Here is a 13,955-nt window from a genome sequence, read left to right as displayed (position 1 = left end):
TTCGAGTGCAAATGCACTGCGTGCCCGTATGCAATTTAATTTAAATAAAGGTTCAAATTGCATAATTACCTTCCTCGCAAAATTCTGCTTTGCGATTTTATATTTTTTATTTTTTTACTGAGTCGGGGTTCGAACCCACAATCTCAAGATATTAAGCGAAAGGCAAAACTTATAGACCACCAATTTGAATGACAAAAATTAAAGACCATCCCAAATGGAGGACAATCCGCGAAAAAAAAAAAAAAAAGGAGCAATTAGGCCCAAAAGTCCAATACCATGGGCCACGCTAGCTTGCGTTCGCAATTACTCACTTCTCATAACCGTTTCAAATGGATAGTCTCCATGAGCGGATCCAAGGGTGATTTTGAATTACGTGATTTTGAATTACAGAGGAAATCTGAACAAAGTATACAATTAAATAAGTTTAGGGTTATGTGCAAATTTTCTATTTGGAATATCTACGGATGGATCCACTGAATTCCAATGGTATAAAAAAATATGATAAGTAATTGATACGATAATAACACATGAGTGATCAGTCCCATGGTACCTTAGAAAATTGCCATAAGGTACGAGTACGTTGAAATTGTTAACTTTAGCATTCTGCACATTGATGATCTTCGAATTACAACATTGTAGCAAGTTTATACTTCCTCCATCCCAAAAGATTGTTTTACTTTTCTTATTAGTTTGTCCCAAAAAGATTGTTGCATTTTTATATTTAGAAATAATTTTACTTTATGAGATAGTTTACAACCATATGAATTTCTAAGGCTTGTTTTGGACCAGACATTTCAAAAGTCTTCCTTTATTTCTTAAACTCATTGCTAAGTCAAACTAAGACAACTTTTTTGGGATGGCTGGAGTACAATTTATCCGTTTTAATTTATGAAGATAAAAGGTTGAAAAGAGAAGGGGTTACCGTCCAAAAACTGCATCCCAAATGTTATTGTCACAGTCTTTTTATGGATTTAATTTATATACATTGACAGTTAAAAAAAAAATCTTTCAAAGTTACTCTCTCCGTCCCATATTACTAGTCACTTTCCCCTTTTCACGCCCCTTAAGAAATCATAAATAAAAGTATATTTTTACTATTTTACCCTTATCTCTCCACTTAAGTGTACTCTAATCAATATTGATTATTTGAAAAAGCAATTACTGTTCAGGTCAAAATAGAAAAATGTAATTAATTCTATCTCAATTTTGTGAATGGACAAGATATTTGTAGTAATTTGGATAACTAATATGTGACGGAGGGATAATAGAAGAATTGACACAAAGGTAGAACTCTCATAAATACCGGTATAACTTAACATGTTAAAAAGGAGTCTGAAAGAAACTCCTCGGTAATTTTCTCCATAAATGCAAAAAGGAATTTTTTCTGAAAATAATTCTCGTCAAGAATCCTCCACGAAACATTAGAAACAATTTTCTGTGGCATGTATGATTACAGACTATTATTTTATATAGTGTAATTGTGGGATTGCACTATTTGACTAGTAAAACCAATTTAATGACCCTGCAAACTTGTGTTTGATTTGTTCTCCAATAATTAGTCAAATTAGATTATTACACTGACATCAGGAACTCCATCGAACAGGTCAAAACCAACAGAATTTCATTACATTTACAAAGCTTGAGCAGAGTGAAAACAAATCAAGAATAAATAAATAAAAATAATCAGAACAACCATTCATTTTTTTTTTCCCGCAAAATCCAAACTACTAGAAGAAGACAAGAAGAAGCTAGTGAAAGTAAATGCGAATACGAACAGCTAAGATAAGAATGGTAAAAAAGACGAAGAAAATCAGAGTGTGCATTAGAACGGCTTTGCCATTAGTAGTGAAGCTTCCGAGTTCCACATAACGCTGATTCCCCGGCAGCTGAAACAGCAGTCCAGGCGAGAGCAAGATGAAAAGAATATAACCTATCAGAATTGGTGCCCAATCAATCATTTTTCTTTCTTTAGTTATATGGCTTTTCAACTTCTTTGGATTATATTGTTGAACTTGCAGGCTTGTGAAAAAGTTCAATTTACGCTCTGCTACTTAAATTGTTTTGCACTGTGTCAAAATTCCATGCTTTTACCTCAAGGTAAGGATTGCGTTACTGCGTAAATAAACATGGCAGAGCCTTGGGATTGAGGGGAAAGCATCTTCCCTTTCGGATCTTTCTTATTTTTTACCATATAGTAATACAATATTACAAACAAGTTAGTTTATGTTACTCTCGTTTTAAGGATTTGAAGTGGCAACAGAAATAGAAAATTCTACCAAGGACCTCGAGAAACATGAGGATTTAGGTTGTGGTTGGCACCGAGGAGGCGAGTACTTCCAATTTTTTCCTGTTTGGTTGGTTAGAAATATTTTAGTTTTTTTTTTTTATATATTTTATGAAATCGAGTTCCCTAAGTATCAAAGTAATGATTTCCTTGATCGGAGCAGGGAAAACGATTTATATAAGTGGTATTCCATGCTGATTGTATTATCTCCGCCTTCCAACACCCCACCCTCACCCTCAAACCTACCTCTATAGTATTTGCCTAAATTATACTATATAAATAACCTTGGAACAATATTTTTTCATACTTATTACCGCATTATTGAAATTAAGAAAAAAGGTATAGCTAGATGCTACTCTTACTTGGGGCATGTTTGGACATAATTGATGTTAAGTTTAGCGTTCAAAAATTGAAACTAACTAATAGTGAATTAGTGATAATGGAAAAAATTAGAAATATAAAGATATAATACCAAAAAGGCGTTTAAACGGTCTCTGCCTCAATGGCCAATAGATAAAAAGATTAGAATATTAAAACGCAAATGAGATTTATTCTCTACTTTTTTTCCCTTTCTGTTTCTCAACGGGCTGTAAATTTTATTTTTTGCTTTTAATCAAGTTTTTTTCTTCAAAAACTTGTTTAGTTATACATTGTGTCAATTTTTCATTTCAAACTTGAAAAAAAGTTTTTCAAGTTAAAAAAAAAAAAAAAATCTCCCTCATAAAATTTCAACATTTTCTCATGTGTGTCCAACAACAACTTCTTCTTTCAAATACTCTTGTTCAACTTAACTTTAAATATGTATTTTTTTTTTTCCAAATATCACTCAATTTCATATCCAAACACCTACTTAAATTCGCTGTGAATTGGAACATCCTAGGACCTAGAGGCTCCTCTAGTTTTCTACAAGAACCATAGTCCATAATCCATATAATTAAAGAAGGAAAGTCTCTCTCTAAGGTTTTGAGCATCTCTAACTTACGACTTGGAATATTGCAAGGAGCACGCCTCTCTCTTTCAACAACTCCTCTTTAAATGGTTTATTCAAGAAGTATTCGGTCTTCAAGTGCCGTTGGACTTTACAATGAAAGGAATTTTTATAATTGGCTTTTATGTGAAGAAAGATGGACGTTTAGACTTTACGTATCTGGCTCTGGCTCAATGGGAAAATCACAAAAATAAAAGTAGTGAAGCTCAAAAAAAGTATACTTGCTAAAAGAAATATGAACACTGGTGGAGACATCAAACGTGTCATAATATTTAAAAAAGGAATTGAACAAAAGGCACTTCATCTAAAGATTGCAAAAAGAAAGAAAATGCTGTCCCCTTGTAGATATGTAAGGGCAAGGAATAATATTTCCGCTTCAATATGTCATCGGGAAATAGACAAATAGTGGTGTGTATGTATAAGCAATTGAACTCTATTTTATTTTAAAAGGGCATTATGTAAAGGTCGCCACATTTTTCGTTAGTCCACTTCTTATATTGTTAATTAATGTACGGTGAGCATTTTGTTTCTTGTTAAAAGTATCTTCGGATAAGAAGAAAAAAGAAGTGTAATTGGATTTTCCATGTGATAGCATGGCATCTAAATGTGGCAAAATATGATGTTAGTCCCACAGTGGTACGACGACGAAAATTGTTCTCTTTGTATAAATTTGGGCGAAGCTAGCTTTTCTGAATTAGGTCAATGCCTATTTTCTTATCATATGCTTAATAACATCCTAAGGAATTCATTTTTATTAACCAATGAATTGTTCCGTGGATAAGAAGTTCTCTATTCCATTATTCCATGAATCATGTCTCAAAATCCAGAAGATAATGCTACATATTCAAAATGATTTTTTTCATTTGTTTCACGTACAAAAGTAATATTTATTCTAATGTACACATTTAAAAAGGGTATACATAATGATTTATCTCTTGTATAATTATTCTTAATTTGTTATCACTCTTAAAATTAGTTTAAACTAACATAGTTATTACTATTTGTATCTTGAAAGTTGTAGTTTCTTTTTTTGCTTATTCATTCGGTATCCAAACTTTACTCTCAGATAAATTATATTTGGGCTATATCAGCCCATTAAAAGAAAGGGAAAAGGACATATATGGCCGGTCGGGTGAAACTAATTCCACCCGGTGGCCAAAGTCCTTCTAAACCCAAATTATACCCATTAAACTAATCCCGTCCATTAGCCAAAACTTAAATAAGCCAATTTTCAAATAAAAACCCAAATACAAAAATGTTTGAGGCGATTTTTATATATAATATGTGTCATTTGTGTATAAAATATGTATCAGTACCTATCTGTAGTGTATAGAAACTGTATAAAATATGAATCACTAAGGTATGTATCATTTTTGTATATTATATGTATCATTTGTGTATATAATGTGTATCAGCACAGTGCAACTGCCCTGTATAAAATAGAAAATTGTATCATTTTTGTATATAATATGTATCATTTTTGTATAGAAAGTGTATATATAATTCCAGCATGTGTATATAAACTGTATCAGTCTTGTATAGAAAGTGTACCATACGTACAAAAAATGTATTATAGAAACCGTATCATTGTGGTATATAATATGTATCACTATTGTATATGTAAAAAAAAAAATATCATATCATTATTGCATAATATGTGTATAATAAATGTATAATTAACGGATAATTTATGTATAATAAATGTATGATTAATTCCAGCATATGTATATAAACTGTATAATTCTTGTATATAAAGTGTATATATAGTTCCAACAAATGTATATATCTTTGTGCAAATTTTTAGAGGTCACTCGCCGCCACAAAAAGTTTTTTTTTTTTTTTTTTTTTTTAAGCTCTGAAGTTTTTGGGCCGGCCCGGCTATGCATTATTTTGGGCCGACCGGCCATTTTTTGGCATTATTTTGGACCGCGCGGACTCCTGAGGGTATTAGGCCCAAATATTGGCCAAATGTGGCATTATTTTAGGCCATTGGACAAACAATTTCCTTTTCCCTAAAAGAAAAACACTTATTATTCAAAATTTCTTCTTTGTTAAACTCGAATTCGAGACACAAACACATATGAATACAACCAGTTTGCCACATGCCATGATGGTAGTCCCTCCATTTCTAAATAAATGGTGTTTAAGCTTTTCATTTTGTTTCAAAATACATGGTGCTTTACGATTTTAAGAAATAATTGATCTTATTCTTCCAAAACTACCCTTATTTACATAATCAAGAATCATTAAGTAACTTTTTTATGAAAGAGATAACTTTGAAAGAGGTAAAATTTGATTAGGGGTAAGTTAGAAAACACTCCTAATTTTATAGGAGTGAATAATTTTTAAGGGGTGTGCATAAGCTAAAAACACCACTTATTATGAAATAAAGACTATATATGTTTCATTTCCAAGTTCATGTAATTAATGTATACATTCCTATAACTAGAGACATCCATCACATTTAATGACAATTATGCTAAAATTGGCAAAATGTCTGAAAGGAGGGAGAAATTTGCGGCTAACTACTGTTAGGGGGGGAACGGCGGCACATCACGCTTGACCTTACTTTTTGCTAATAACTTTTTAAATTTAAGATAATTAAACATAAATTTATAATGATAGTAATTTTTTATAGTTACACAATTTTATTGCATGTTAACATATACTACAAATTTAGAATTTCATAAATTGAAACAGGGAGAGAAAGGAGAGACAAAAGGAGAAGCAGTAAAATCCAAAAAAGGAAAAAAAAAAAAACTCACAATCCAAAATTCAACGCCGCACGTCTCCAGTGAAATTGGGATCATATACCGAAGGCGGACATTCGTTGACGTGGAAAAACACTATTGGTCAATCTCTCTAGAAACTTGGCATCCTCCCAAAAACATTCAATTGCAATTTGCCATTCCTTTCCTGTCTTTCTCCCATTTCTCAGGCTTCCTTCTCTCTCCTACTCCTTGCCGTTTCCCGGAAAATTCATCCCAAGAATTTTCCCGGAAAAAAGGCATATTCATCATTAACGACCAGGATTCATTAATTTTGGCTCCAGAATTATATTGTTGATATAGTATTGTGAATTTCGTAGATTGGATTGAGGTGGATAATTTGAGATGACTACGAGTCAAGGAGGAGGATCGTCGAGGAGGAGCTCGTTGTCGTTGACGAGTTCGGTATCTAATTTGAAGAAGAAAAGTACAGCTGCTGATAATGGTGCAGGAGGACAACCTGATTCTGCTCCAAGAAAATCGTCTCGTTCCATGTGAGTTTTTATTAGTATTCTCCTGTTATTAACCTCATGCACGCTGTTTTTATTCTTTGACTTTGACATTCATTTACCCAATACTTATGATCATCCTTTGTTGAATAAGAAAAACTCATATGTATTTACTTCTCTTTTGTTATGTATGTATGATTCAACTTATTGGGATCAATTTATATAAATTGTCAACGCTTGAGGCTCAATATCCTGAAGGTCACGGAAAGAGTATGTATGTATACAAGATTTCTATTAAGGGGGTTCAAAAATATAAAAAAGTAAATGTACAGACAAGTCGAGGGAGTTCAACATCTACTATATACACATAAAAAATAATTGTAACTTTGTATATACAGTGTAATTTTTTGCCGAAGGGGGTTCGGATGAACCCCCGGGCTCAACCTAGCTCTGCCCTTGTATGTATATACAGTGTAATATTTGTATATACAATTGTAACATTGTATATACAAAGGTAATTTTTCGCCGAAGGGGGTTCGGATGAACCCCCGGGCTCAACCTAGCTCTGCCCTTGTATGTATATAGATACGGAGGCAAATCTAAAATTTCTAGAACATGGGTGCACCATTAAAAAAAGAAGGAAAAAATGTAGTAAGTGGGAATTGATCCCTAGTCCTCAAGGTAATATTAGCCTTTCTTATAGTGTGGGTTCGAGCAGATAATATTATACCAACTTTAGAAAATATATACATGAAATATCTATTTTTACGGAGAGACCATGGGTTCACGTGCCCTAAATTTAGAATGTAAAATCGCCCCTGTGTATATATGTGTGTGTATATAATGTATAGACACCCATTTAGGTAGGGGGTAAGTGGTTCAGTTATCAGGTTGGGTTGATTGAGAATTTTGGGGAGCTCTTGGTGCAATAAGCTCCAGTAATCCTGCTATTGACGCAAAATAATTAAGTGTGAGATAGAATTTTGGTTATGCTGTCTAGATACTCTCATGCTTAGTTGTTTCACTTATGCTAAATATTGGAAATTCGGAGCTGGAGCTGTGTTCTGGTGCGGGGAATATCTGTGACATATGTATAGGTTCTCCAAATCTAAATTCGAGATGGAAGAATGCATTCCCCTCATGCACTTGGACCTTGGAAATTAAGCTTTTGGAATTTGAATCCAAGCATAGTGATCGCCATCTTACTATTACACCAAGTCAAAATAAACTGAATTAAATGCTGGAATAGAGTGAATTACAGTTGCAAATAGATGATTTTTGCATGGATGCATCCACTTTAGACTGGTTGGACATGGACGCAGGGGCTTCCATATAGTAGGTCTCAAAAAAGACATGGAAACACTATGTCAGTCTGAATGTACCTTATTTGCTATATACTCATGTTCAATATTAAATCAAGTCAATGTTACGTGGTTATACTGCTACGCTATTAAATGCTGTGAGTGATTCATAGGCTGCACAAGTTTGGCTGAGGTTTTTGCTTATTCAGTTTATTGGCTATAGTCTGTTCTTTCGTTTGGGCTGGTTGAGTTTGTTTCATGCACAAATTATTTCTGCCTTTGAAGTATTACACTAGGTATGTTGTTGTTGTTCTAAAGCATTGCTTAGCCACTAAGATCCATCCACTACTTTATCCTTAACTTCTTGACCACAAAGTGACAACTACATTAAGTGACAGTCATAGCTGGAAATGGTTTTGCTAGTGAATCACGAGTTCAGGTTAGGGATGGGGTTAACTATCACTCCAACCCAAAATGATCATTTGTGTATCATTGTTCTAGCAATAATATTTGGTTCACCACACATTTGTTTCAGGGGATTGACTGGAGAGCGGACAGTTAAGAGACTGCGACTGTCGAAAGCCCTAACAGTACCTGATACTACAAGTATTTATGATGCTTGCCGCAGGATGGCTGCTCGCAGAGTTGATGCTTTATTGCTGACTGACTCAAATGCATTACTATGCGGTATCCTGACAGATAAGGTTAAAAATAAAATTTTAACTAAATCTTGCATAGTTGTCATAATCCGACTAAATAAAATCAAGTTATGAGATTTTCCCTTTAACCCCAAAAGAATGCCTTTGACTAACTTTATTTGCATCCTTTCCGTTTCTTTCTTTGGGAAATTGAAGGACATAGCGACAAGGGTTATTGCTCGTGAAATTAATATTCAGGAAACACCAGTTTCAAAGATTATGACGAAAAATCCTGTTTTTGTGCTTTCTGACACACTAGCTGTAGAAGCCTTGCAGAAAATGGTGCTAGGTTGGTATATTTGAATAACATAAATGGTTGATTCTTGTGAGCTTATTCAATATCTCACTGTCAAACCGGCCACAGGAAAATTCAGACATTTGCCGGTTGTGGAAAATGGAGAGGTCATTGCTTTGCTTGATATAGCAAAATGTCTTTATGATGCCATTGCTCGACTTGAAAGGGCAGCTGAGAAAGGAAAGGCCATTGCAGCTGCTGTTGAGGGCGTAGAAAAGCACTGGGGCTCATCTGTTTCCGGTTAGTCGAGAATTTTGGATTGTTTCTATATTTCATTGATATAGCTTGTTGAACGTCTTGGGGTTCATTTTCCAAGTTCCCGGTGGTTGAATACATTATTTGATCTTCCATTGCATGCGTCATTTATTAACCTCCTTTATTTCTTGTTTGTCTCAGGTTCTAATACATTTATTGAAACACTTCAGGAGCGGATGTTCAGGCCTTCACTGTCAACCATCATCTCTGAGAATTCAAAGTAGGTAATATCTTAACTTTTTATAATATTTAATCTGTGATTCATAGTTTGTAGTCTGTATGATAAATTTCACGCAATTACTGTACCTGCTATGTTTCCAGGGTGGTTATAGTTGAACCAAGTGATACTGTTTTAGCCGCAGCAAAAAAGATGCTTGAATCTCGAACAAGCTCTGCAATAGTAATGGTTGATAACAAACCACGAGGAATTTTAACGTAAGGTTTCTCTCCTTTTCTCCACATGTCAGCCATTGAATATGAGCTTTAGTGTAATGCACGCTAATCATCTCATTAAAATATCTGCCCATGGTCGCTGCAGTTCGAAAGACATGTTGATGAGAGTCATAGCTCAAGATCTCTCCCCTGAGTCCATTCTCGTTGAGAGGGTAAATCTCTATCTGTTTAACCTAGCTCTCTCTTTATTGTAAGCTCCTAATAAATTATTATCTAATAGTTTTGCAAGTAAATGAGATCTCATATTCTTTCATTTATTTCCTATATTGGAATTTAAGAAATAGTCATTTGATCTCCCAGTTAACTTTCGTTTTATTACACATTAATGTTCAGGTAATGACCCCCAGTCCAGAATGTGCTACAACCGATACACCTATAGTTGATGCTTTACATACAATGCATGATGGAAAATTTTTACACCTTCCTGTGGTTGATAAAGGTAACATTTGATCTTCCCAAGTGTGGTTTGAGATCTGATATCTTCTTTTCCCGATTTCTTTAAAAAATTGTAATTCTAATGTGGTGCAGAGGGAATTGTAGTTGCTGTCCTTGATGTTCTTCATATCACTCATGCAGCTGTAGCCACGGTAAGAAGCATGCACACAGATGTTTAAATTTTGACGATATTGACTTGTCAGAACTCACTAGTTATTATGCATATGCATGCTTTTACCATAAGTTGACAAGCTTCTGAAATTAATGACTTCCTAGCTATGTTTGCATATAAGGGTGCATATAGAAAATAAGAAATTGTCAGCCCTAAGAGCAAATTAGTGCTCCGAGCTCCCTTTGACCAGTTATGAAGGACCAAATGCTGTTTAAGATCATTGACAAGTCATTATTTCAGAAGTTCATCCATGTGTGTTTTGTCATTCTGCATCTACGTCATGATCATAAGGGACTGATCGTGTCAAGCTGTCAATTGCGGAAAGAGTGTAAACAACAACAGTTAATAACTCAGTTCTTAATGGATAATCATTATGCAATTTTATAGACGAATGAGAGCGATTCAAACTTCAGAATAAGCTGATTTTAGACGACATTGCTTTTCTCAAGAAAACATGTTATTTTAAAATATGCTTGGGTTTCTAAGTTTGGAGAAGAAGCATATTTGTGGCACTCGTCATGACAAAAAAATGGTTCAACTAAGAATCCTAACTAGCAATACATCGAGCCATATTCCCGGTGCTCGTCATGACAATACTAGCCTTAAATAGCATGGATCTCCTTCATGCATTTTCTGTGAAGCTCATCATAAGTAACTGTAAACTTTTAGGCTAATTCACCGGTCAAATCACCTTTTAATGCTGTCTTGTGTATACCTATCCTCAAATCAGCAAACTTCGCTGCCTTCCACTTCACCATGATGATGAGCTTCCCTTGCAGCCATTTGCATTTTAAATGTATAAATTCTTTTTAGGGATCTTTCAACTTGGATCCTGGGGCCACTTTGCTATGACTGTTAGTTTATGCATTCAACAGAAGGGCCCAACAACATGTCCAATATGTGAAAGACATTTCTAGATTTTAAAAATAATTTTGGTCGGTATATACAAAGGAGATCAGATCGATGATGCTGCAATAAATCTTGAACATCATTATGACCTTTCCTAACTTAGTACTAGTTTTAAGATTTTTTGTTTTTTTTTTTTGTTTTGTATTGGTGACATTACAATCCATCCTGCAATGCACTGTGTTGACTTCCAGCCCTTTGAATTTTCTATATTTGTCGGCCAAGATTCCTTGTTGCCCAAGCTTGTAGAATTATTCCTTAACTGTGCCTCATCAACCAGGTGGGAAATACTGCTGGAGCAAATAATGAAGCTGCAAACACTATGATGCAAAATTTTTGGGATTCAGCTATGGCGTTGACTCCAGATGATGATGAAGAGACGCGGAGGTTCTAGCCTCGTTTTCCATTATGTCACATCGTATTTTCTTTTCCTTTTCCTGATTTTTCACATTTGTCTGTGACATTTCAGCGAGGGTTCATTGAAATTAGCTTCTGAAGGTGCAGAAACTGGAAGATCGATTCCTTATCCTTCAGCGAGCCTGCCAAATACTTTTGCCTTCAAGATTCAAGATCGAAAGGGAAGGATGCACAGATTCAACTGTGGTATGCTATTCATGAGCCCTTCTTAAAAAATTAAAAATAAATAAGAAACACATTAAGCACTTGCCTTATCTGACCTATGCATCTTATATGGCCTTGCATATAATGCAGTTAATATCTGTCAGATACAAACTAAAGTTTGGATCCTTATACTTCTTTCAAGCATCTTGTGACTTCTGATATAATAGCTTTCTTTGAAGCTCGCCAAGTCCTTTCGATATTGCAGTAGGATTTCACATGCGATTTTTCCATCAAACTCCTTTTCTTCTTTGGTTCTCTACTAGTGATCCTCATGCAAGTCAAGTTTATGAACTAATAAGGCTTACTTTTCATACTTGCAGTACTCTTGAATATCCCCATCCTGCATTGTATATTTAGCAGTACTCTTGTTTGTCATTTTTTGTTGTCTGGGAAATATTGGAACTGTGGTTCTCCAGTTATTTGGAATATGAATGTGATTGTCAATTATGCCACCAAAACCAACACTTAATGAAATATGGCATCATCTCAGGGCACTCTTTATTCTCCCTCAAAATGAACAGTTATAACCTGACTCCCATTATGTTCCTAATATTTCAATAATCAGATACACGGAGCGTGACAGATCTCATAACTTCAATCATTCAGAGAATAGGGGATGACATTGACCGAAACAACCTTCCTCAGATTTTGGTAAGGATGCGTGAACTTTTCCCTTGTACATATGAAGGTTTTCCTTTCCCGTGTTTTCTGTAATAACCACTTGACTTAATGTTCATTGTCGATCCCTCTCTTGCAGTATGAAGATGAAGACCATGACAAGTGTATCCTAGCATCAGATAGTGATCTTCTAGTGGCAGTTGAGCATGCAAAGTTGTCAGGCTGGAAGGTACGGTTGTTTTTTTCCAGTCCTTGGTTCTAAAACAACACGAGTTAGTATGAATTATAAGAGACGTAACAATGGGGAAAGAATGTTAAGTTTTTAGTTATTAGATGTTGCTTTATTTTTCATTACAAAGTAAGGACCGATGATAGGCATGAAACCTCTACAGGGATTGCGATTGCATTTAGACTATTCAGGAACACCTGGCCGTAGGAGAGGTTCAAAGTCCGAAAGTTTGGATTATGCTCGTCCAGAATCTGCATGGGCTTCAGCCTATACTGCTGTAGCAGCTGGTGCTGCATTAGCTGCGAGTTTAGGTGTATTCGCTTTCTTAAGGAGATCCGGTGAATGATCACTTGAAAGTTTCGCCACTTGATATACCTTGCACAGGGAGCAGCAGATAGGAATAATAATGGGTCAGTTTGATTTGTACGATTGTTGGCTGTGCTATAGGATTTGGATCAGTAGCTCTAAATTGGAGCCCATTTTATCTTTTTTTGCCCGGAAGCTGAATTTGCAGGTGTTTATTTATCTATACTGCTGAGAATTGTGTCCTCTACTCCCTTTGTAATTCTCTGACCCAACAAAGTTTTAGTTCCCGGAGTGTAACAGAATTCAGAGGTGTCATATGGCTCATTGATATTCATGTAAAGATATTGCGAAACAAATCTTCTTTGTGCTTGTAGTGACAAATTTAAATTTATTGTCAATGTCAGTGAAAAGAGAGAAAAACAAAAAAAAAACTCGGTTGAATTGCGGTGTCCAAACTTTTGATTAATTGTGGTTGTTTTTTTTTTTTTCTTTTTAATTATATGTTTTTATTAATCTTTCTTTGGTGAGGGGATTTGGAACGAGAAATTTTAATTATATATTTTTATTAATCTTTTTCTGGTGAGGGCATTTGGAACGAGAAAGGAGATGGTCGAGTCCAATCACTAGCTGCACGACAGTGTCTAAACTGGTCCGTCATTCATATGGATATCAAAATAATGGGTTTCAAAATAGGTCCCAATTTTTGAAAATTGTTTGATTAATTTAAAGTTTTCGGAGTTTCTTGAGTGACATAATAAACTAGGAATCATAGGTTGAATTGTCAAAGTTAAGTACTAAAATGAGTGTAAAGTGTAAACACGAGTTTATCTACTCATTAAAAATTAGAAAAACACATACTAAAAGAATTAGTAATTACTAATAGAAACAAACTTTTCTTCGTCTCGAGTCTCGACTGTAGTAAAAGAGTTTTGAGACACCTAATTGCACCAATAGGACCATTCGACGCGCCAATAAAAATGCTACTACTATAATTAGTACTGGGGGAAATTGTTACTTCTCAGTTTGTTTCAAATTATGTGACGAACTCCGACAAAAATAATCTTTTATATTTAGAAATAATTCAATTTTAAATTTTTTATTTATTTTTAATGATATAAATTAAAATCATACATAAAAATTATTTTAAATTATAAATTTTAAAAAATTTAATTAAATA

The 13,955-nt window shown here is 34.5% G+C and overlaps 1 protein-coding gene across 1 annotated transcript; it reads left to right on the top strand.

Moving 5' to 3' along the window:
• Positions 1–6,125: 6,125 nt before the first annotated feature.
• Positions 6,126–13,219, top strand: LOC132056102 (CBS domain-containing protein CBSCBSPB5-like). Its single transcript, XM_059448167.1, has 14 exons — positions 6,126–6,534; positions 8,326–8,494; positions 8,645–8,777; positions 8,853–9,023; positions 9,180–9,258; positions 9,360–9,473; positions 9,577–9,643; positions 9,825–9,930; positions 10,020–10,078; positions 11,285–11,391; positions 11,474–11,607; positions 12,191–12,276; positions 12,383–12,472; positions 12,636–13,219. The coding sequence occupies exons 1-14, from the start codon at positions 6,386–6,388 to the stop codon at positions 12,816–12,818; spliced, it is 1,647 nt and encodes a 548-aa protein (XP_059304150.1). The 5' UTR covers positions 6,126–6,385; the 3' UTR covers positions 12,819–13,219.
• The last annotated feature ends 736 nt before the right edge of the window (positions 13,220–13,955 follow it).

Source organism: Lycium ferocissimum, chromosome 5, assembly GCF_029784015.1.
Source record: "Lycium ferocissimum isolate CSIRO_LF1 chromosome 5, AGI_CSIRO_Lferr_CH_V1, whole genome shotgun sequence".
NCBI classification, from domain to species: domain Eukaryota; kingdom Viridiplantae; phylum Streptophyta; class Magnoliopsida; order Solanales; family Solanaceae; genus Lycium; species Lycium ferocissimum.
Note: the sequence above shows the minus strand (reverse complement) of the source record. Positions and strands in the feature narration are given on the sequence as shown.

Coding starts and splice junctions, on each gene's coding strand:
- LOC132056102 (XM_059448167.1), top strand. CDS start 6,386: ATGACTACGAGTCAAGGAGGAGGATCGTCGAGGAGGAGCTCGTTGTCG. Junction 9,474..9,576: donor AAACCACGAGGAATTTTAAC/GTAAGGTTTCTC, acceptor TGGTCGCTGCAG/TTCGAAAGACATGTTGATGA. Junction 10,079..11,284: donor CTCATGCAGCTGTAGCCACG/GTAAGAAGCATG, acceptor CTCATCAACCAG/GTGGGAAATACTGCTGGAGC.